Source organism: Carex rostrata, chromosome 8, assembly GCF_964058835.1.
Source record: "Carex rostrata chromosome 8, lpCarRost1.2, whole genome shotgun sequence".
Lineage (NCBI taxonomy): Eukaryota > Viridiplantae > Streptophyta > Magnoliopsida > Poales > Cyperaceae > Carex > Carex rostrata.
Genome location: NC_135925.1, coordinates 11,627,481 through 11,652,867, shown reverse-complemented (window position 1 = coordinate 11,652,867; position 25,387 = coordinate 11,627,481). Strand labels below are relative to the sequence as shown.

At 34.6% G+C, this 25,387-nt stretch overlaps 2 protein-coding genes across 4 annotated transcripts; both read left to right on the top strand.

Moving 5' to 3' along the window:
- Window positions 1-6,654: 6,654 nt before the first annotated feature.
- Window positions 6,655-11,782, top strand: SRT1 (sirtuin 1). 3 transcript variants are annotated; one of them, XM_078306852.1, is made up of 15 exons: window positions 6,661-6,958; window positions 7,335-7,397; window positions 7,833-7,862; window positions 7,988-8,080; window positions 8,171-8,290; window positions 8,741-8,841; window positions 8,925-9,033; window positions 9,116-9,195; window positions 9,304-9,382; window positions 9,470-9,523; window positions 9,664-9,757; window positions 9,861-9,943; window positions 10,095-10,162; window positions 10,246-10,348; window positions 11,211-11,782. In XM_078306852.1, exons 5-15 carry the CDS (start codon window positions 8,219-8,221, stop codon window positions 11,502-11,504), a joined length of 1,137 nt encoding a protein of 378 aa, XP_078162978.1. In that variant the 5' UTR covers window positions 6,661-6,958; window positions 7,335-7,397; window positions 7,833-7,862; window positions 7,988-8,080; window positions 8,171-8,218; the 3' UTR covers window positions 11,505-11,782. The 3 variants fall into 3 exon arrangements, with proteins under 3 accessions (XP_078162977.1, XP_078162978.1, XP_078162976.1); XM_078306850.1 differs by lacking the exon at window positions 7,335-7,397; XM_078306851.1 differs by lacking the exons at window positions 7,335-7,397; window positions 7,833-7,862 and having other exon boundaries at window positions 6,655-6,958.
- A 4,600-nt stretch (window positions 11,783-16,382) lies between these two features.
- Window positions 16,383-23,633, top strand: LOC144558614 (uncharacterized). Its single transcript, XM_078307463.1, has 8 exons — window positions 16,383-16,686; window positions 17,211-19,198; window positions 19,589-20,732; window positions 21,110-21,360; window positions 21,736-21,870; window positions 22,235-22,344; window positions 23,021-23,112; window positions 23,228-23,633. The coding sequence occupies exons 1-8, from the start codon at window positions 16,482-16,484 to the stop codon at window positions 23,260-23,262; spliced, it is 3,960 nt and encodes a 1,319-aa protein (XP_078163589.1). The 5' UTR covers window positions 16,383-16,481; the 3' UTR covers window positions 23,263-23,633.
- The last annotated feature ends 1,754 nt before the right edge of the window (window positions 23,634-25,387 follow it).

Sequence of the window (25,387 nt, the reverse complement as noted above, 5' to 3'; positions counted from 1 at the left end):
AATATTGTTATATGAAACAAAATTTCTATTAGATATTGTACCGTATAGAACACATAATCTCTAAGTCTAGTTGATGGTTGTGATACTCTAGATGACCTTCTAACTGTTGTGTCCTCTTCAATTTCACTTTCTCTAGTGTCACTATTAATTTCAATATCTTTATGATTATTAATTTTAACTTGATGATTATTTATAGGAACAAAATTCAAATCATCCAAGTAAGACATTACTATATTGTTATTTTGATTATTTGTATACGTTTGATGAATTGCTTTTTTTTCCCCTTAAAATATGGTTCATCTTCAAAAAAACGTAACATCTCTGAAAATATATATATTTTTTATTAATTGATCATAATATTTATAACTCTTTTTATAATATGCGTACCCTAAAAGATAGTTTTTTGTGACACAAAATCAAGTTTGTCTTTTCTTTTGATTTCTATTTAACTTGTATAACCTGTTGTACTAAGGGGCACCTTTAATTGATCAAAAACTGAAATTAAATTGCAATTTGAAAGTAAATAGATGAGTTTAGAGAAATTTGACACGCGGGATGATAACAGAGTTCGGCAAAACAAAGGCCTACGTCTCCGGGGCTTCGCAACCTTGTGTGGTGCGCCTTTCTATTACTCAATACGAAAGGATTACAACTTGTGAACCGTTGAGCCCTTACACACCAAGCGGGAAGTCAAACGGCCAACTCAAAGAGATGAGAATAAGGTCTCGATTGTCTAGAACACAAGAGAAACACTCAATAGATCACTCTAACCTAATCTATATCAAGATTAGTGAAGTAGGTTTGAGGTTGCTTGAGAGATTTTGAAGTTTTAAGCTCTCACAACAATGGAGTAGGCTAAGCTCTCAGAAAATCACTTTTGAAATGATTAGGATCGGCTGAGATACTTTGAGAAGAGATCCCAATCAACTATTTATAGTGTCAGCTCCAGAATGAGCTATTTGACATAAAACGTTACAACGTTTTAGTTCAAATACGATTTTAGGGTTTTAATTTTCTAACAGCTCAGCCAAAGATCAAAAATGTTACAACGATTGTATAACGTTTTTATAACGTTTTTATAACGTTTTATTCTGTAAAAATCTTGATCAAAAACAGGATTTTTGAAGCTCAAAATTAATTAAAACGTTACAACGTTTTCTCAAAACGTTATAACGTTTGTGACTCAATTTTGAATTTGGTACAGCTGTTTTTATCGTTCTGACATATCTGAAACGTTCTAACGTTTTGCAAAAACGTTGTAACGTTTCAGATTGTTTCTGAAGCTCGGCAGTTCTGACAATTCTAAAACGTTATAACGTTTCTAGAAACGTTACAACGTTTTAGGTTCACTCTGTGTTTTGATCAAGAATTGCTGAAAAACGTTACAACATTTTACTAACGTTTTAGTAACGTTTGTTCCTGTTTAAACAGACTCAGGCTTATTTCACTAAGCTTCTGATTTTACAATTTATGTTCTTCAGAAACGTCTTCATGATTTCTTCAATCTAAGCTCTCAATAATATAATTCCATTTGACTTGAACCTACATATCTTTAAGAGTAGAAGAAATCGTAAAATTCAATGATTGTATGTTTTTGCAAATTAGTCAAATAGACGAAAAGATTATTGTACGAACAACATAACCAAATACTATCATATGATCATAAGTGATTTTTTGTTGATAAAGAATTTCTAATGGACTTTTATTTTTTAAATTGACACTGGGCAAACTATTAATTTTATGTGTGACACAAAGTACGACATCCGACTAATAAATTTTAGGAGCATTATTTTGAAATAACAATGATCGTGTCATTTTTACTAAATATCTAATTTTCCTTTCCAATACTCTATTTTATTCAAGAGTATTTATGCATGTTGTTTGATGTATAATATATTTTTTCTTTAAAGAGGTTCAAAAATTTTCTATTTATAAATTTTGTTCCATTATTCGATCTAAATTTTTAAGTTTAACATTAAATTGAGTTTCTATAAAACAAAATAATTTATAAAAGCAATCAAACACTTTATTTTTAAATTTTAATAAATATAACCAGCTTGTTTTTAAAAAATCATCAATAAATATGACAAAATATCTAAATATATTATATGAGTCAATTAAAACTAATCCTCATACATCAGAATACACTGAATCAAATATAATATATTTCTCAACCTAAAATTTGTCCTATTTTTATAGTATATTCGTGACTTTGTTCCTGCCTTTAAAGCACGCGTGTAATATCTAAGATGTCCATGGTAGAAAATATTAATTTTGATGGATTTTTTTCGAGTCAGTTAGCAATCGCTGACTGACATTTGTATTGAGATAAAAACTAACTAATCTGGCCTGTACAATAAATTAATTACAACGCACCCCTCTTTTCGTAGAGAGAGATTAATTTTTTTCACCCTCAATACAATGACATAAATTAAACTCATATGTCAAAATTTGTCACGTAATACTTTTCCCTCGTCAGTTTGTCTGCACATAATGTCATTCGATCTAAATACAATATTTTCAATGATACAAAAAAATATACAAATATTTCTAAACAAAGTAAAATTAATCGAGAGAGAACAAAAAAAAATCATTATGACGATAACAAAACTATAATCATAAAGTAAAATACCAAGTCTATCAAATATATATACTATTCATTCATTCATTCATTCGATCCAAATAATTGTACCTCAACCACACGATTGACCGCGACTTGTCGTTACCCTTCTTCGCAAAAGTGGATCTGTTTTCATTACAAGCACAAGCACATTTTCTAAAAGACAGCTACAGCGAGGACTGAGGCAACAAAACCAGCAACAGCAAACCTAGTTTCAGTCCTGATAGCTCCACTGGATGGGCTAGATGGAGCAGTTGCAGGGGCCTCAGAAACAGGTGGAGATGGTGGACTTTCAATACTGCTGTCCGGCCCATCAGCAATGGGTCCGTCCGCAAAGTCATTGGGTTCCGATCCAGGAGCCTCCACAGATGGAGCAATTGTCGGAGCTGTTGAAGGAGCGGTGGCAGGAGCAATCGACGGAGCAACTTCCGGGGCAGTTGACGGAGCAGCTTCGGGAGAAGTTGAAGGAGAAGTCACTGGAGCCTCGGTCGGGGTGGCATCATCATCAGTCGTTGGTGCACTGGCACTGGCAGGGACAGCGGCATCATCAGTTGTTGGTGCATTGGCAGGGACAGCAGCAGCGGCAGCAGCACCGGATGGAGAAGTTGTGGGAGCAGCTACCTCTGGTGTGACCTCAGGTGATGCAGCAGGGGGCTGCGCATTGACAGAGAGGGCCAAGAAGGCAAAGAATAGAGCAGCAGTGAGCATGCGAGCCATCGTATATGATTCTTCGTTTTCTTCTTCGCCTTAAAGGGAAGAAGGTGACGAAGATAAAAAGGATAAGGAGATTTGAGTTGTTTAAAGGATTATATATGTTAAGAGGCTACAAATGCCAGAAGATATATATGAATGGAGAAATTAATGATGTTCAATATATAAGTTATGGAAGATATGAGCAACGGAAAAGGTGATAACAATGGTAGTGCGTCTCCGGCGGAAGCTATGTTTAGGCAATTTTGAATTTTATAGTTTGGTAGTATTCGGATGGGATCGAGCTCAACGAAGTTTGATTTGCTTTGCCTAAATTTAGTGCTGATGTTTCATTTTACAGTTAATTGTATGAGCAAATATGAAATTCAAAAGCCCTTCCATTTTTTAAGTTTTATTTTCTAGAGATCGATGTTGGGTTTCATCTTTACTGTTAATATAATGGAATTGCTTTGACTCGCAAATTCTTCATTGATTATACATGTGTTTATTAAAATCTCAACACTATATTTTTTGGAAGATACCATAATTGATTATCACTTGAGTGTGCATATATCTAGGTACAGAAAAAAATATATATATTGGAAGAATTTGGGTCAACTGGTCAAGCTCCGCTATGATAAAATTCGGGTCAAGCTCACTTAATTGAATGGACGATTATACCCCTGCTTTATTATTTTCTAAATAATGCAATCTCCTTTGATTAATGTGTTACTTTAGTTTTTTTTATATAATATATCGTTAAATAGAAAATCTTTATTTAAAATTAGACCTTTGTAAATCATTCAATTAGTTTTTATAATTAAATCTACTTTTTCCATAAGTTAGAGCACACTTAATGATTTTTATAATTAAAATCTACTTTCCATAAGTTTGACCACAATTAATTATCTATCCAACAATCACTCGTTCGGACATTTCTTTTTCCGTAAATCAAATTAGTAAGTTCACGCATTCACCGAGAACATCACATTTAGAAACTCTAATCATAATTATGAGGTATCTAAAAAGCAATCCCGATAAAGGTATTTATATGAGAAATAATAATTATAATGTTATATGTGGATATTGCAGATTGGGCCGGAAACTTCGATATAAAATTGACAACCGTTATTGCACATTTATAGATGAAAATCTAGTCACATGAAAAGAGCAAGAAACAAAACGTTGTAGCACGATCAAGTGTTAAAGCGGAATATTGTGCCATGTCATCAATTGCAAACGAATTGACATGGATCAAGCAACACCTATCGGACATGGGATTTGAACTCAAGAACCTATGAAAATGTATTGCGACAATAATTCGGCACGACACATAGCATCAAATCTCGTGTTTCATGAGTGAACAATATATATAGAAGTGGATTGCCACTTTATTAGAGAAAATGTTCAAGCAAAGAAAATTGAAATACCATATGTAAAAAGTGAAGATCAACTTGCGGATATCTTCACCAAAGGCTTAGATCCGAGTTCATTTGAGAAAAAATACAAGCAAATTAGGATTGTACGATATATGCATTCCTAGTTTGAGGAGGAGTTTTGAAAATATAAAATAGGATTCAAATTATAACATCTAGTTTATTTAATAGAATAGGAAATATTGTTTTGTAGGAAATAGTGCCTTGTAATTAATAGTAATAGGGAATAGTTCATTCCAATCTCTAGTTGTTTGTTACATTGTAAATATAAATTGGGACACTTATAATCAGAAAAATAAAATTGCCAATACAATTTGTTTTACAAAAATGAGTGTTTCAATATCTCATGTTTTTCATACCTCATACTTTATATCTTCATTTTCAAAGTTCAAACTGTCGACCTGAACCGCTCAACATGATATCCATACTAACATATGCTTGGAGATGAAATTTTATAATTTTTGGAGATTTTTTAACTATTTTTTATGAAAAATACAAAATCACTGTTTTTAGACTGTTAAAAAAACATTGATTTTCTACTCATCTGGAAAAATAATAAAAAAGTTCAAAACATTATAAAATTTTAGTATGGATATTATGGTGAGCCGTTCAGATCGACAGTTTAGATTTTAAAAATAAAGATATAAAATATGAAATATGATGAATTATGAAAGGTATGAGGTATTGAAACCCTTCTCTACAAAAATAACAGGAAAGGTATAATAATTTATTATTATTTTTTTCTGTCTTGAATCAGTTTTACTCACTCTCTATTCTTTAACTTAGCTTCTGGTGTTGTAATGTTGTTTAATTGATATTTATGTCGTACCATCTCAAAACAATTTTTTTTTTACCAAACAGTAGTCATTTTCTTTTCACTAGCATATGCTAATTCTTGTTATGCTATTGTTACTAAAGACAACAACAACTATATTACTAAATGTTTTGTTAGTATCTTTCTTACGGCTGTCTATATATAATAATAATTTGATTATAAGAGTAAACTGTTATTATCTTAATTGTATGTGAAATTCTCAGATTTTTAAGTACGTAGAAATAGAGTTGCAACTGGGCAACGTTGACCGGTGGAGAACTGGAGCGTAGAGAGAGAAAAAACAACTACATGAAGTACCTTAGACCTTAGTCATTGAGTGGGCCATAGATAATTGTTATGCATGGATCAAGTTTGTTAAACTGGAGCGTAGAGAGAGAAAAATAACACGGCGAAGTCAACTCTGTTACGGAACGGTTTGATTACAGCATGGAACGGTACAACATGCATGTCGTGATTTATATATTTCATGCTGTGATCATTTGCGAGTCATGGTCATCTTTTGAAAATTTGATATGGCACGTGCAAATGATCTAGTCATAGCATGATCCATAATTTTGTTTAATCAATCCAGCAATATAAAAGGCAAGAGAATTTTGAGTTGGTCCATAATTCATCTGTGTGAATTCGTAAAAGGTAAAAGGAAACCGTGTAAATTTTGTTTCGCGTGAAGAAAACTAATGCATAAATTACCGGTAGTTATAAAAAAAATTCGTAGTTCGTGACTCTATTGACTACAATTCGATTCGAAAAAAAATTATAATTAATTCGTTCAATTGAAGTTCGTTCTGAAACAAATCAAATCAGTTCTAATCTTATTCAAACTCAAAACTCAAACTGAAGTAAGTTTAATTTGGTTGGATTGTTTGCAGCCCTAATTAGCACTCAAGTCTAAATTATGATTTCAGCCGTAGCCGAAAGCCCAAATCTTGCTCGCTCGAATTCGGTTAAAACGAGCCGGCTCGTTATGGCCCAGTCCAAAATAGACCGAGTTCGGTGTCGGCCCAGTAACGAGCTGAATTAGACTGAACCCGGCCCGTGTATACAGTCCTCTTTTCTTGCTCACGATCCCCTCCATTTTCCATCTTTTCCTCTTTCGCGATTCCTGTCTCGCCCTCTCGGCCTGCCCCATTTCACTCTGAGGGACACTAGGGAGGAAAAGACAAAAGAGAACCCATTGGTCCTTGCGCATGTCGTCGGGGTGACGGAGCGAGCCACCTCTCTTCCCGGTCATCTCTCGTTTTTTTTAATACATTGACAGAGAAAGCGTGTGTGAGAGAGATGTCGTTGGGGTATGCGCAGAAGCTGTCGTACAAGGAGGATGTGGGGACAGTCGGGATGCCCGAGATCTTCGATTCTTCTCGCGTCTTGGAGAGCAAGGTCGATAGTTTATGATGCTCTTAGCCTCTGTAGGATTTTTTGTATACTTTTTTTTTCCCCCTATATTTGTGTTTGTTAGACACGCTGAAAACTGTTTGATTCTTTGATATCGTGCATCACTTAGCTTGAGTAAGAGCTGAGATAGGGATGCCATGCCTTGAACTGGGATTCATTGATAGGGGTGTCAATTTTATTGAAAGATCCGGAGATGGATTTCTGGTGTTTGTTGTATTGGATAGCTCAAGTACTTTTTGTTGCTTGGAGCTTTCTTTTTCTAGTTTTTAGGCTACATGTGTTGCATCTAGTAATCACTTCGCAGCATTCAGTGTTGGTTCTGTTTTGGGTCTAGATTTTTTTTCCTTTATGCGTCTTGTAGGTTTTATTCTGTTCATGATCACTTAGCCGGTCATCTCTCTTAGTCTCTTCTGATTATAATTTTGTCAGGCACTGTGCTCTGGAACTATGAGAAAAATCTTTGTAACAATGTATAATCATGGCAAGAACATAACTAATTTTTTGTTCTTTTTCTATTTAAATACAGGCAATTAGCTATAAATAAACTCCTAATATACAAGTTCTAAGAATCTGTTGAAGCTAATTCTATATTTCATTCACAGTAATTTGTTCCAATTTTTAGGAATAACCTATACTATGACTAAATCTCCATTCGTCAATAAATAGTTTTCCTATTTTCTGTTTTTTCATGATAAGCGGAGAACTTCCATGTGCTTTTCTTTACTACTATTAGGCTAAATCTCATTATAAGCGAATTTATCTAGCTACTGCCTTTTACTTTATTATTTTTTCTTCTATTTTGTTATTAGCATAAAAAACTTGATTACATCTCATCTTTGTCGATAAAAAAAAATTGCAGATTCAAGAACTCGCTGTTTTGATTCTTGGGGTATGTGTGTTACTGCAGATATCCCATCCTATTTTATTTTATTTCTATCTTTCTTTCTTTGTTTAACCAACCCTTACAATTCCATGATTATTCTTCTCATGTCATTTGTGTATGAAATATATCAGAGCAAACATCTAGTGGCCTTTACTGGGGCGGGGATATCAACTTCATCAGGCATACCTGATTTTCGAGGGCCCAAAGGTGTCTGGACTCTTCAGGTAAAATTGCCAATTTACTCTTTTACTGTATTCTTTGACATAAATCAACAAATCAAGTTTCTAATCTGTCTGTTGTGTCTGTTTCTACAGCAATCTGGTGAGGGGATACCTAATGCTTCGCTTCCGTTTCACCGGGCCATGCCGAGTTTAACACACATGGCACTTGTTGAACTGGAGAGATCTGGTGTATTGAAGTTTGTTATTAGTCAGGTTTGCTAGGTCCATTTTACTAGTATTGTTATGTTAGCATGGTGCCAAACTGTGCCACCGACAGTACAACCAATTTTCTTTTAGAAATTTTATTTTTTTGTGCAGAATTGAATATTTTTGGCCGTATTAAGCATCAGTACTCTCAATATGTAATTCCACAGTCTATTTTAGAAATTTTATTTTTTTGTGCAGAATTGAATAATTTTGGCCGTATTAAGCATCAGTACTCTCAATATGTAATTCCACAGTCTACATCAACCAAGCCAAGAAAAAAGAAAACTTAAAAAAACTATTCACCATGAAAATCCAATCATCATAACTGCCGAAATAGGTGAATGAAGATCAACACCCTCAATTATGCAATTCTAGATCAACCAAAGAAAGCAACCATGATAATTAAATTATATTAAAGAAAACTGAGCTACAATAATTCTATGTTGTTAATGTCAGAATGTTGATAGCCTTCATCTCAGATCTGGTATACCAAGAGAGAAGCTTGCTGAACTGCATGGAAATTCCTTTATGGAGGTTTGCTCATCTTGTGGAAAAGAGTAGGCCTCTGTGCCTTTTGTAACTATTTGATTAATTTTTTTTTCTTTATTTCTTAATTGTAATTCTGTTATTTGCACAAAAGGTATATTCGAGATTTTGAAATAGAGACCATTGGGCTGAAAAAAACCTCAAGACGTTGTTCAGAACCTAGCTGCTTATCAAAGTTAAAGGATACTGTTCTTGATTGGGAGGTAATCTCTGTGTGTTTGTGTGTGTGTCTGTCTCACATTGTTTGCCAGATTATAATAAAATGCGAACTTCAAATGGTAGCAGGATGCATTGCCAGATAAGGAGATGGATCTTGCACAGAAACATTGTAGTGCTGCTGATCTGGTGCTATGTCTAGGCACTAGGTACTTTAGTTTTTGAAACAATATGAAAATATTTGGTGCTTCTTGATTCAGCATGACCTAATAGGAAAGTGCTGGTATCGGCTGGTCATTTTTTTGCATCTTGTACAGTTTGCAGATAACTCCAGCTTGCAACTTTCCCTTTAGATGCCTCAAGAATGGGGGAAGAGTTGTCATTGTCAATCTTCAGGTATGTTTTGTTTGTGCATTCTTTAGTTAATTCTGGTTTTTGGGATCCCAATTTTTTTTAGCTTGCATATTTTTTGCCTAATTGCAGTCAACTCCAAAGGACAAAAAGGCTAGTCTGGTGATTCATGGGCTAGTTGATAAGGTATATATATCTTTTCAGTTGTTTTTAAGTTATATTAATTATTTCCATTAATGATTAGTAAATTTGTTAGTTAATATACTTTTTGTATTCGGAAAGAATTTTTTGTTAAGTTCGTTAATTATGTGTTGTGATTAGAGTAGGTGATGGAAGAGGTGATGCGAATTCTTCATCACAGGATCCCTCCATTCATTCGTATTGATTTTGTGCATGTCAGCTTTTCTCATTCCACAAAAAGTAAGTATAGTTGTTTTGAACTAACATGTGATAAATTTAATTTGAACTGCTATGTAATATATTTGTTTTCAACTGACATGCAACCAATTGAACTGTTTCCCAGAGAAGACATTGATGAAATGGATCTTGCGAATTAATAGTGAACATGGACCAAAAGCAACGATGCCGTTTCTTAAATCTGTTGAGGTACAATGAGAAAACAGAAATTGCAAATATTTCTATTTTGTTCTCTGTATGTGTACATATTCTTTTTTGTTGTTGTTTGGCAACCTAGGTTTTATTAGTAATTTTGAGGATCCTAACTCGATTCTCTCCTTTTTTTTTTATTGCCTTTCAGGTTTCTTTTCCTGATAGACCTGATATGAAGTGTGCTTTAATGCAGAAGCAACCATTTGTTCTCAAAAGGTAGCTCAAGTTCAAATCTTTAAACTTACAAGTTAACCACTCATTTATTATATTATCTTGTTCTGAGAAAAATATCAATACAGGGAAACGGTTCAGAGAAAGCCATTCAAGATTCTATTAACACTGAACTTAAGTGATGGCTGTGGCTGCTCGTTTTCTCAGATTGAATGGCCTATCAATTTTCAGGCAACTAATTCTATATATATCCATTTGTAAAGAGGAGGGATCAAGAACCTTCAAATTGTCTCCCTAGTGCCTCTGCTTGTTAAATTTTTAACAAGAAACTACCGCGAAATTTGATTTATGTCACTCAATCTACTTGCATGTGAAATAATGCAATATTTCAGCTTGGTTTTGATGCAGATTAAGAGGAATGTGAGAAATTAACTATGCAGATGACTTATGTGCATATTTTTTAATATTCATAATGCCCATGAAAACCTAGCCAAAGGGTTGGAACGTTTTACATGCATATAGAAAGGAGCGATAGCAATATAGCTTGCATGTAACAACTTTTACCTGTGTCATATTAGTTCTAGAATTTTTTTTTGGGAAAAAAGAAAACAGAGGCATGCATGATGAAGCACAAATTTGAAGGCATTTGATCTCTTCTCATATGTAAAATCCACATTGTAATTAGTTAAAGCATCTTACAAATTGCACCCACTTTTCTTGTTTTTTTTTTTTACTTCTTTTCCATTTCTCATCAATATATTGGAATATTGGTTGAATTGGTTGAATTGTTATAATGGGATAGGTATAGTGTTAAATGGGGTCAAATTTGACTAGACATCAAAGAAACTTATTCCTGTAGACCCGAACAAAATGAAAAGCTACTAAATGTCTTCAGCTATTTAGAAAGTAGTAGAAGATTGGCCATCGAGCTAGAGGAGGTTTGAATTATATTTGCAAATAGTAGGAGATTGATCCTATTTTTATGTATGAGACGCAACATGAGGAAATTTGAATTATATTTGCAAAATAGTAGTAGATTGATCCTATTTTTATTATTTGGTTTCATTAAAAAGGAGTTCATTGTTATATGCAGGTGAAGAAAAAAAGTCTCTCTCTAGATAGAGACAAGGTGGTTAATGAACTAAGAGACTTAGCTGAAAGGGAGTCTTGCTGTGGCCAAGAGGTGTTGTTGGAGAGAAATGTCGAACCAAGATCCGAGTTTACTGTACATGCAATTGTCACTAACATTGTTCGATATGACAACTTAGAGGAGGTTTTTGAAAATGAAAATGACCAGGCCACTTCAATTAATGGCGGAGCTTCAGCGATAAAACGACCATGTGAAGATGGTGCCAACAGTGAGAAGTCTGCTAAAAGATGCAAGTAGTTTCTTTTCCATTACTCAAATAGGAATAACCTAATAGAAGATGCAAAGGCAACCTCATGTTATATTAGAATCATAGAGGACTTTGTATGTGTGTGAAATTAGCACCAATTTTGTTTTGTACACCCATTTAACTCAAATGTTGATAGGAGTATAAAAGGGTGCCATGACTCCATTTTGAAGTTCTTGTATTCATGCTGACCATCTCAGTAGATGACTGATACCAAAATTATCATCTTATAATTTCTCAACAGAAAAGAGCTCATCTTGCATCATCAAAATCTTTTGTTGTTTCTGCAGTCATGATTCTTTGCATACAGGAATTGTTTAATCCATGCACCCCTTATTATGGATTAAGATGGAATTATTGATTTTACAATTAGGTGGCAATTATTTTACAACGCTAAGATAGCAGCAGTGGAGATCGCTGGTATACATTCTGTTCATTCTAAACTATTTTACAAAGCATTTCGTAGACTGTTTTGAAGACTCCAATTGAAAGAACAAATTGTCATGTAGCGTGGAAGTAGATTTGGTCCTCTTTCTTTATTGGACTTGAGTGCCTCCTCTTCTACTTCGTTCTGATGTACCGAGTCCGTAATTTGTTTTTTTTTTCGTTTTATTGATTACATTAAATACAAAGGGCGGACGTAAAATATTTTCTAACATGATTCGAAAATACAAACTACAAATTAAATGCAATATTTTGATGTAAATTTACTATTTTTTAAAATATAGAGGTCATAATAAATAATTTATATGAAAAGTATGGTTGTCAATTTTAATTTTTTTTACCGTGTCGATAATAGAAAAAAAATACTACGCAAATAGATGCTATTTTTTTTATAAAAAAAATTCTCAATTGACCCTCATTTCTAAACTGCAGATCCGCCTCTAATCAAATATAAGAAGAGTTCAAATACTTTTATTTGTATATATTTATTATGTCTCTATTTTTGAAACTCAAATATCAAAATAAAATTATTAGATATAATCTATATCATTTTCTATACACATGCAAAAGATTACGATATTTTGACTTTATTTTGATTGGTATCAAGAATTTGTAAAAATAACTGGTGTTTTTTTTTAACTTATTGACTTGTATACAATTTGTTTTTTTTTATATATGTAGAGAAAATAATATAAATTGTATCAATTTTATTTTGACGTAAAAGTTTTAGAATATTTATTATTAAAAAATAAAAAAATAAAGACATAATAAAGATACATAATTTGTTGACAACCAACTTCTGGAGAATTCAGATCCACTTAGGTCTCAGGTACCTGACCTGGTAGTGGAATGAGACCCTGAATATTTATTTCAATCTGCTACAAATTTCAAAGTTTCCATGCATCTAAGAAAGGCTCGAAAAAAAATCGCTTGATTGGAATTTTTCTCAGATGAGTGTGGTACTGAGGTATCCATATCCTCTGCATTAACGCACTATTTGATTTTATATTTTTCGGCCATGTGATCAAAATTCGGACCAATCCGACCCATGTCTATAACATACGGGGTCCTTTAATATTAGTGTGGATTTAAATCCAATAGTCCAGATATTAACTCAAAATTTGAGTTAACTAAGAGGATACGAATTCAGAAGCGGAGGTACATGATTGGCTGGTGGCTAGAGCAGTGTTGTAAAAAAATGTATGTTTAGGTGATTAATTGTCCGATTAGTCGTTGGAAGTGATCAAATCATCACAGATTTTTTCAAATAATTAGCTGATTATTTCTGATTATGTCCGATTATTTCCGATTATTCAAGAATAATCGCTTGGTGGTACCCTATCTGTTCGACGAATACATACCGTTATTTACAACACAAGACTAGAGAGGAGAAGATGTAGAATAATTTTACTACTTTTATATAATAAAATAAAGCTAATCGTAAATAAAAGTGAGGAGGGTTCAAATGCCTCCATGTTTTTGTGCCTCCATCATGCCTCCATCTCTCTCCATCATTTTCAAAGTTCAAACAGTCGATCCGAACCGCTCAACCTAACCTCCATACTAAAATATGTTTGGAGACCAAATTTTATATTTTTAGAAATTTTTTTACTATTTTTTTAGATAGGTACAAAAATACTGTTTTTAGATGGTTCAGATTTACTGATTTTGTACCTATCTAAAAAAATAGTAAAAAAATTTCTAAAAATATAAAATTTGGTCTCCAAACATATTTTAGTATGGAGATGGAGGCATGATGAAGGCACAAAAACATAGAGGCATTTGAACCCTCCTCAATAAAAGTAATGGATGAAATTAAATAAAAATCTTTACGAGTCATGATTTAACTGATGATTGCATGCTTGTCTCATACAATGCATTATATAGAGTTAAATGGCAAAATAGAAATATATAGACAAGATATATCATTGATTCTTTACAGTTTAGATATGTGGATCGAACTTGATGTAATTTGGAAACTTATTATCGAACTATAACAGTGTAATTTGAGTGAGCCTATGGTGCTATACATAGTATGGATTGGTCCGTAGTATGGATCAATACTTTCGTTTTCAAAATTCTAACGGCCAATTCGAATCATTTAACATGATTCTCATATGAATATGTACTTGCAGTTGTAGACTGAATTTTATGTTTTTTATAATTTCTTTACTATTTTTTAAAATAGGTAGAAAATCACTTGATCTGAAAATTCTAAACCACAAAACAATTATTTTATATCTTAAAAATAGTAAATATATTCTAAAAAAAATAAAACTCGGTGAACAAGTATATATTTATGTGATAATCATGTTAAACGGTTTGGATCAACTGTTAGAATTTTGGAAACAAAAATATTGTCCCATATTACGAACCATTTTTTACCTAAATGTCTTTGATCTATCTTAATTTTTTTTTTCCAACTGACTATTTTTTAATATTGTACATAAAATTCAATTTCTGGATTTTTATCATGAAATTCATTGATTAAGCTAGAAAACATATGTAATATTAATCTCTATAATCTATTTACAAAAAGTTTCAGAATAATGACGCCAGAAGAGTGCTCCTCTTATTTAAAAAAGAAGAAGAATGAATGAGGCTACAATACTATGCATAACTTTTATTGCTATTATAGTTTTTGTTTCCAACACGTTAATGCTCTATTCGATCCAGCTTTTTACAAAACTATGGTAAATTAGTAAATATAAACCCTTATTTCTGTTTCTTTTGTTTGTTTGTTTGCCATGATATGAGAACACTTTAAAAAATTGAAGTCAACTAATAAAAAAACAGTTTCGTGTGCAACCTGGTTTATAAGTTTATGTATTTGCATACGGGGAATAATAGATCGAGGCATTTTTCCAGCGGAAAATAAATATATAAAGTTTTCCTCAAAAAAAAAAAGAAAAAAAAAATATAAGGCAGCAAAATTTTTGAAGAATGGAGATAATTGTAACGAGATACCATATGGAAAGACCCAAGCATAAATTAGACGAGAATCATACAAAATTTCAGTCTAGATATTCACAAAACTACGAAAATCGTGTGGTTTTGTCTGATTTTTATTGCTTCCACAATCATGGGCGGCCCTGTTGCTGGGCAGCCAGGGTGACCACCCCGGGCCCCAAAATTCAAGGGCCCCAAAAAATAAAAATGTTTGTGTATATATTAAAAATAAATAAAATATTAAGGCCCAAAGTTTGTATGTATAAATGGCTCAAATTTTTCTATAAAAATTAGACCGGCTAATCGCTTCTATAAATACTTTAACACCATATGCTTCTAAGTCGTTTTTGCATTTTAAAAGTCTAAATAATCGATTCAAACCGTTCAACATGATATCCATATTAAAACATGTTCGGAGACCAAATTTTACATTTTTTTTTACTATTTTTAAGATAGGTAGAAAATCATTGTTTTTTATGGTTCAGAATCTTCTGAATCAATGAATTTTCTACCTATCTTAAAAATAGTAAAAAAAAAAAATCTAAAAAAATCTAAAATTTGGTCTCCAAGCACGTTCTAATATGAATATCATATTGAACGGTTCGGATCGACTGTTTGGACTTTAAAAATACAAAAATAACTTAATAGATTTATGGTTTCATAAAAAAAAATGAGTGAGTCTATGGTACTATGCATATAACGATTTGGTAACGTGCTACGGCTCTATATTCGAGTTTTCAAATCCTAACGGTCGATCCGAACCGTTCATCTTGTTCTCCATATTAATATGTCTTTGGAGACCAAATTTTACATTTTTTGAAATTTATTTACTATTTTTTTAGATTTATTGAAAATCACTGTTTTTGGATGGTCCAGAATTTTCAGATCAAGTGATTTTCTAAATATCTAAAAAAATAGTAAAAAAATTTCAAAAAATGTAAAATTTGGTTTCCAAACACATATTAATATGGAGAACAAGATGAATGGTTCGGATCGACCGTTAGAATTTGAAAACTCGAATATAGAGCCGTAGCACGATAACAACCCGTGATATGCATAGTACCATAGACTCACTCAAAAAAAATTGTATATATAAAAGGCCCAAAATTTTCTCCCGCCCCGGGCCCCAAAAACTTCAGGACCGGCACTGTCCACAATAAATTACAGTACTAGATAACCGAACAATACATGAGTTTGCTATGATAAAAGCATGTAATCGAAATGTTCTAAACATCTTCAAACACGACGTTTCGGATGCTGTCCGTGTCCATTGCGGATTTTAATTGCACGAGTTGTTAATACAACGGACACGGACACGGACAAAACGCCGTGTCTTTTGTTAATATATTTGAGTGTGGTGGGACCAAGTTGCAACTTTCCCGTTATTTATCAGACACTCATCAGATGATTCAGATCTACCGATCTGTCTGGTCGATTTCAAAATTTTCAAACCCCCTCTCGTCTGGCCGCCTCTTCTTCTCTCTTTCTTCTCTCATACTCCATGGTGAAAAGCAGAACCTAGGTTCCAAATTAGGGTTTCGGAATCCACCCTTCTCGCAGTGTCGTACGAAAGAGAAATGTCGACGTTAGAAAAGCTCTTCATGCATGTCTTCGATAAAAAACAGTTTATCAGCGGGCAGTTGAGGCAGCAAGTACATTCATACGAGGAGTCTCTCGCTTGTAACCTGGCCGCGAGTGGCCGCGAACTTCCGTCATGGCTGTTTGATGACGGAACGGAATCCAGATCTGACGCGCCCGTGCCCGATTACTCCAATCGCACAGGTTCATTTAGGATTTAATGAGTCACTAGTTTCTGCAATTTTTGGATTAAGTTTTGTTGCCTAAAACCCTAATTGGAAACTTAATTATGAGGTATTCGTGGGAAATCCACCTGTTACTTTCAATTTTGCTATTCTCAACTGGGGTAGGGTTTTTATGTCTTTTTCTAATTGGGCTCATAGTCTTGAAATTTCTTGACTGAATAAGATGTTTAAATGAAGCTCTTCACTGATTAAAATTTGCGGATTACAAGTCCTTTGTATATATATGTTGCCATGCATTTCAAATCAGATTATTATATGAGATGAACAGACCGTTTGAGTGAACTTACCATTAGATTTGATTCACGGCATCATGTTTTTGCAATAACTGCCTCACTTGAGTTTTAGTTACTTCCAAATGGTCTTTTAGCAAATAAACATAATATAATCAGTTAGTCTCAAATTTTGTTTTGCTGAATTAGCAACTTTTTTGTCTCTCCTCAATGAATCTATAACTTATAATAATACATTATTCTTAAATTGCAGAGTTAAGCAGGAAGCATATCACGGATCTATTATATCCTCCAAGCCGAGAAACTCCCATCCCCTCGTACAAGCCCACCCAATCCTTTCTAGACAGTCACTTAACTGGTATTTGTTTCTCAGATAATCATATCCAAAACCTCCAAATAAATGAAGAAATACCCAGTACCAGTCCAGAGAAGTGTAACAAGGAGCAATCTCAGATACAGCCTGACATGACCAATATTGGTGCCCTTTCAACCATTCAAAGGTCCAGATCGAGGCAAAAGGATATAGAGAAGCGATCCAGTGTGAAAAGGGCTCCAGTCGACACCACCTCCTCTTTTAGGCAGACTGACAACACCAAAGCTGAGATCCTTGACAAAGAGCTAATTGAAACCTCAAATCATTGTAGACTGGAAGATGGTAAAGAGAGAAAGCGAGGAGAGACAGAGAGTTTGGCTTGCCAAATAATGAACCCAGACTTGACTGAAACCTTGGGTTGTGTAGAAACTGCCGTTGTCAGGCCCAAAGGCCTTACTTCTGATGCAGCACTAACTGTTTCAAGGGATACCCTCGATTCTGTAACAAAAAAGCACAGTGAAACGATGAACCAAAGATCCCAATTTCATTCAGGGAAAGATCTCTCATCTCCTGTTGGTGAATTTTGTAGAATAAGAGATAATGAAAAGAGGAAAGAAGCGGAGGCACTTAAAAGTTCAACATCTCATTTAATCATCCCAGTACTGACTGAAACCTTGAATCCTGTAGAAACTATTGCATTTGAACCTAAAAGACTTGCTTTCAGTTTAGCATTCGATAGCAACCTACATTCTGTAGTAGAAAACCATGATGAAACAAGGGATGGTAGCCCCGGTTCTGTGTTGGAGGGTAAACCCTGGTATCCAAAGGGCGAATATTCTGGAATGAGGGATGGTGAAGAGACGATTGAAGGTGCTGAGACACTGGTCAAGGTGTTGTCTCCCGAGATAACTGCCCAAGAGGTGACTTGCACCCCAAATAGCATGCTAAAAGATGCTGTCAAGTTGAAAAGACCTAGCTTTGATGAACCAAGAGATGGACCCAGTGTTGTATTAGATTCTCTCTCTCCTAAAAGACTTGGTCAGAGTGGTCCTAGAGAGACAGACGCTGGGCTTCGTGCACACAACTCTCTGTTACCAGACATGGTTAGAGGTGATGAAGAGAGAAATGAGGAGATAACTACTCTGGTAAACGGTTCGGCTTCTGACATTTTGAACACCGAACTGAATGAATCCTCACATTGCATGGACAATGATGAAGTCCAAGACACACACTCTCCACCCATAGATGGTTCACAACCAATGATTAAACCAAGTGTTGGCAAGAGTAGTGATGTGAGAATGGTGGAGGAGGCATTTTATGCACGCGACTCTTATTCACCAATTGGTGATGTAACTGGAGGTAATAATGAGTCAACAGAAGTGAATGAGCCTATGGGAAGTCGAAAAGATATCTCAGATAGCCTGCTTTTATCTCAAACAGTGGAAGTTGTAGGAGAGGAGGTTCGGGATTTATCGGACAATAACAAACACTCGCTAACAAGTAGCTTCCATGAGGCTTCTAATCAAAGTTCTCTTTCAGGAGGTACTTTTGGCTCTTGCCAATCTCGTTTAACAACTCCTGACAATATTGTCGGTCATTTGGCAGAAAATCCTAAATCTGTCGACACCAACCTGAAATCTTTCAGCATAAGCCCTAAATCTCAAGAAGAAGGAAGCTCGGTAAAGAGTGGTGCTAAGCATTTATCAAGTGGGGGTCGGTACTTCTTGCAAAGCTCGGCAAGACAAGAGAAGAGCAATGCATCTGCTTTGCATGATGGAATTGTGGCATTAGGCAGTCATAACAGTTCAGGGAAGGTACAATACCATGTCAATGTTAACTCGTGGCCTAAAAGAAGAAAGATGGAGGTCTCTTCCAATTTTGCCTTTGCAACTTCTCCGAGACCAAGAAAGAGACCGGCGCTCCCAGAGGTACAAGAATTTTCTTTACCTAAGTATTTTTTATGTGGTTATCAGAATGGAACAGAAGTCGTGCAAATTACCCAGATATAGAAACCACTTTTCCTTCAAAAATGTAACAAAACAAACAAGAAAGGAAAAAAAAATGCAATATAGCTTTTAGTTCTTGCTAAAACATATCAATAGTTGGTTATGAATTGGGTGTGATGACTCGATATCAATTGGTAAACTAAAGAAATATCTCTTTAGTTATTGGTTATAACAGATTGCAGTGTTGCTTTCTTTTTTATCTTGCTAAAGCATCTTTTTTATCTTACTAAAGATTTCTTTAGTTATTGGTTAAAATAAAGAAATATTTCTTTAGTTATTGTTTGTCTTGCTAAATCATCTTTTGAATTTCAGATTAGCTATTGTCTTACGGAAGAAGACGAAGCCGAAAAAAGTGTGTTGGTCCCAAAAGAATACAACAGGGTTCCATCCATGAGCAGTTCTTCAGCTGATAATGGAAAGGCATCAATTTCCCCAACTGAGCCCAATATTGGCTCTCCGATTTATGATGCCAATCATTTCTCCATTAGTCCAAAGGAGGGTGATATGTCCAATACTGATGTGTGTACCTCATCCAAATATGAAGGTGGCTCTTTCATAGAACAGGAAGATGGTAGACCAGAACTGGAAGCCTTTACCATTGGAACTTCCTCAGATTCTGAGGGCGAAACCAGAAACATACCTGGGACCATCCCGCTTCAAATGGAGAGAGCTTCTCTTGCAGAGCAGCTGTCCTCCAGTCTCTGCAACTTGGCCTCACCTGGCAAGTATAAGTCACTGCCTACTGGCCATTTTGATTTCATGAAAACAGGCGAGGCATTATCTGTACCTGTTAATGATAGAAAACAACTTAGTGCAAGTGCCACCTCTATTCCATATCAGTCTGGTCCATTTGGGTATCCTGGGTTTACGATGGGCCTTTCCACTTCAGGAAAGTCTGGTAAGGGCAGGCCTGCCTCGACCACGCCAGGCGACAAAGTTGGCCTCAGAAGGGGTATACCTCCCTTGACCCCTCCAGCCCAGAAATATAGCTACATAAATGAATCTGAAAATGGAAGTGGAAAAGGAAGCAGCATCAGAAGTTCTGGAAAGATACCACTCTATCCTGATAGTACATGCTTCAGGATAGACGAAGATGCTGCAGAGGATGATGTTCCAAATGACACTGCTACACTGGAACCACAGGATTTATCAGCAGAACTAGAGGGAAGCGCATGCTTCAGGATAGATGAAGATGCTGTCCCAAATGACACTGATATGCTGGATCCATGGGATTTATCAGCAGCTCTAGTGGGAAGCACATGCTTCAGGATAGATGACACTGATATGCTGGATCCACGGGGTTTAACTGGATCAATGCAGAGTGGGTTGGCCACTGTGGAGGCAATCCGGGAAGGAGAAAAAAGCATGGCAACGGTCTCCTCTAAACCCAGCAATATTGTCTCTGATTTTACATCATTTGTGCCACTTGTCAAGCAGAAGCAGCAGCCAGTTGCTAGTAAGTGGTTTTTATTGTAGTTATCATATTATATTATTGTTCTGCTGTTACATTGTATGACACTCAAGAAGCACAAAAAATACAAAAAAAAAAATAGATCTGGTGTTGGCATTATTTCTATAGCTTTATTTTGCTAGTTAGATTTGTAAACAAAATAGGATAGATCTGTAACTGTACACTCTAGCTGGTACTGACACGCACCACATAGTGATGGTACCTAACACTGATAGCTATCTCTACAGAAAGGGTTGTATTTAGGAAATGTATGCTCCAAAGTATCACAAGATTTAACAATGTAATGGTCTGCAAAGTCCTTGAAGTAAGGATTTGCATTTGTCTGGTCAATTATATAAAGATTGTTTTGGGGGTAATTGTAGAGAAGAGAGAAGTAAGAATTCCAGCGCTGGAGGCTGCGGAAGCGAATAAAAGACTGGAAGAGAAGAAAAGAAATGAGCGTGAGCTGCGGAAGGCAGCAATGAAGGCTGAGAGGGAAAAACGACAGAGGGAGGAGAGAGACAAGAAAGAGAAGGACAAGGACAAGGACAAGGAAAAGAAGCGCAAGTGCACAGAACCACCGAGGAGAGCTCGTGTGGTCAGAAAGGAGAAAGAAGTGCAGTGCAATGTTATTGTAAGTCTACACCTTTTATTATGTAATTTTTTTGTGCTTGTCTGTGTTTGTTGGTTTATGATGAAAGACCTTTTGCTGCACCTTTTCTTGTTGTCTGTAACAGGGAGATGCCTATTCATGGAAACATCTGTATAGCCTGTTAATGGAATTACCCTAGGAACACGGTTAAACACATAATTGCTTATGTAATAATTTAAAATTAATGCAAGTTAAACACATAATTGCTTATGTAATAATTTAAAATTAACGCAAGTCGGTTAAAGCTTCTTGTGAATAGACTGAGTCCGATTTGGAACAAGACTTGTGTGGTTAATTGATTGTACTTTTGCAGATTGTTTTCTCTGATTGATTTATATGATTTCAAATTGATAATAGGATGACAAAGAACAGTCAAAAAGGAAAAAATGTGGGAAAGAAGATGCTTTTGTCAGGCCCAGAGAAACAGGTTCCTCAATTATCATTATTGATGATATAGTAGAGGTTCCAGAATTGCCTAGAGTGGTTGAGAAGGTAAGATGAGCTCGATGAATTACTACTATTGGTTAATGTTGGAATTTAAGATTTACCTTACCTATTTGAAAATTGCAATTATTCTCTAACAGGATCCTTTACTCAAGAGTCTCATACTAGTACCAGTAGAACCTCCTGGTTTGATTTAGGGTAGTATGTCAAAAAGAACTTGCAAAGGACTTGAAAGAAAGAAAATGAAAAAGTATTGGATCCTACTGCTATAGTTACGGTACTTAAATATTCTTGAGATTTTCAGAAACTATCTAAGAAGAAACTTGAGCTTTCAGAAACCAAGGAAAAAAAATGTCGTTTTGATAATATGAAATGTTGTTTACAGCGGCTCTAACATCTAATGTTTTTCCAGTCATATGAAATGTCCCCATACAAGGACTCTGATGCAGAAGGTGATGATGGCCTTGATGAGTTAGAAGAAGATCATATCAGGCGCAAGAAGTACATCCCTTCATGGGCACGGTAATTTTCTTCACCGTCTTGTTTTCTTGCCTAGACACTTTTCTTTTCCAGGCTGTGAGAATTATTTATTTTCAATATATGCCCCTGAAACTAGACTATGTTAAGCAATGCTATACCTCAGTACTTTTTTGTTAATTGTTTTTAGAGTAGGGTTAAAATGCCTCATTAGTTTTGTGCCCCATCATACCCACACATCGTTATCTTAATTTTCAAATTTTAAAGAGTCGATCCAAATTGGTCAATATGATCTTCATATTAAAATGTGATTGGATACAAAATTTTATATTTTTTGAAATTTTTTATTATTATTATTTTTTAGATAACTAAATCACTGTTTTTAGAAGATTCTGGGCCATTCAAAAATAGTGATTTTGTACCTCTCTAAACAATTAGTAAAAAAATTCTAAAAATTCTAAAATTTGTTATCCAAGCACATTTTAGTATGAAGATCATGTTGAACGGTTCGGATCGATTATTTAGACTTTGAAATTAGAGATAATGATGTTGGGGCATGATGGGGTACAAAACTAATGGGCTATTTTAACCCTACTATTGTTTTTATACATAAATTGTTTTATGTATTAATTTATTTATATTTTATCCTCAGCGTCATTATTATTTTTGAATGAAGATTTATTGTACTGAATAAAGTGTTATCCCTGGCTTGTCAATGCAGGAAAGAATTTTTAGAAGATTATTTGCACTCAAGAAAGTATATGAACCCTGAAATGATATTTTCCTGCAAGTGCTCTTTTGACATGAGCAAAGGTAAGCTTATCTATCATCTAACTCTTTTTTCCAATATTACGAGATGTTTCTGTTGAAAAGCAGAAATCTGCGTAAAATTAAAGTCTTGTGTTTATTGCCTCCCTTTCTCTTGCAGTTCTGAAGCCCCATAACCAAAAGCAGCGCTTCTGATTTGACCAATTTCCATTCCCAATTTTTTTTTCTGGAAATTCTGATAAACAAGTCTGGACTATAGATTACGTGTAGTGTTTCCTCAATGGACATTGTGTTTCTGTGATTTGAGGAGGAGATTGGTTGAAGGTGCAATAGGTGTGTTCCATCCTTCTAGTTAGTCTGAGCAGTTAGTTTACTGGTGTTTAGATGTGCATAAGCTTAGCTTAATTTTCATTTGAATTTGTCACCAGTTTGGTGAATCTTGGGTTACATAATACTCACTAATTTGTTTCCATGTCAATTAAATGACATGAGTTTGCTGATGGTGCTTTTAATATTGTCCTGAGTGGATTTCAACCCTTTTTAATTATATACAAGTAAATAGCCTTAAACAGCAATGTGGTTTCCCTTTCTTTCTTCCGTTTCTTTTTGGTTGCAGTTCCACATAACTTATAAAATTCCCAAAATATAATGTATAATGCAAATTAGTATGGTGATCAAGCGTTGCAATGGGGACATAATTATTCAATAATATCCATAAATGATATTAAAATAGATTGGTCTAAATTCAAATTATAAAAATAATTAGTATAACAAAGTTTAATGAGCATGTGTGGGAGAGTGCCGAGATTTTTAAATATACCATAATAGAAAAAAATATTTATTTATTTATTTTCCTTTTTTTCCTATTTTTCTTCCCAAATTGATGCGGTTAATATCGAAATTTTCATTATATTATTTTTTAAACAAAAGATGCGGTGCAAGTTGAAGATTTTTTTTTTTTTTTATAAACCATAATTAGAATCAGTGTTTTAAAATGCGGTCGCATATGCTTATGTAGTGGTCTTCCGTATACAGAATCTCATGCAGTCAAGTTTATGCGGTTTTGAATATACGGGCACACATATGGTTCATGCAGACTTGAAAAAAGCCTAAAAGTTATTTTGCAATGGAGAAAATTAGAATCTATAACCTTTATAATATGATAAATAATATAAACCACTAGACTAAACAAGTCTTTAGATATAAATTAGTTTTATTTTATCTACATTTCTTTAACAAAGCATAGTAAAACTAAAACTGCATATGTACTTCTGCATACAAATCAGTATATGTGGCCGCATGCTGCATATGCGCTATGCAGTGGTCTTCCGCATGCATAAACAAAATCGCATTTTAAAACACTGATTAGAATACAAATTATCAAATTTAAAATACATATATTGAACAATCATAGGTAATTTCAATGATATTTGAATAATAAATGAAACAGTAATCTATTAAAAAAAAAAAAGTAAACACACACAATAAATAATAAATGCACAAGTTATGGTCGTTTAAAGAGCATGGGCGTGCCATCGATATTTTGACAATAAAACATCGATGTACTTCTGCCGTCGTTAAGCCGAGCATAAAGCATCGGTGCGTTATCGGTGTTTTTTGCACGGAAGCATCATTTTTTTTGAAAAAACTTTAAACAATTATAACTGACTAGAAAAGTCGAATTTGCGCGTATAACTCTAATTCAGAAGGAAGGGGGGGGGGTCCGAGAAGGTCGGAACTTGATCCGGAGATCATTCCTGAACACCCGACGGAATCAGAATTACAAAAACACTTCGTTTAATGCCTCAAAAGTTCAATTTAAATTTTCTATCAACAGTGTACCAGTAGTCTTTCTTTACTGAAATGGTCCGTATCCTCCCAGGTACTGATTTAACACAATTGAAACAGACGGCCCAGATTTACTCTCAGCCGGTTCTTTCTCGGAATGGCGCAGGGCAGTATTATTTGTGCTTTGAGATTCGTGCCAAGTTAAAGGCTGTCCAATTCAATTGTACTCAGTCCGGTAAGGCGGTAACCTGAGAGGATGTGAATTCCTCTTGTAATCGGATCTACTTTTTTATTTTTAAGCTTGACCGGTCAATTAAGTCCAATAAAATTCCGTATTCGATTTCTCTTCTTCCCTAACAAAGCTTCTTCGGTTCTCAATCGCACAACCCTGGTAAAAACCTACGAAACTATCAGTAACTATCAGTCTCACCATTTAAGTGGCTCTATTTGTTACCTTCGCTTTCGTCTATACAGTGCAAGAGAGAGGGATTACTGACGGCTTAAACTTATTACCTTCTCTCTCTCTTCTCTC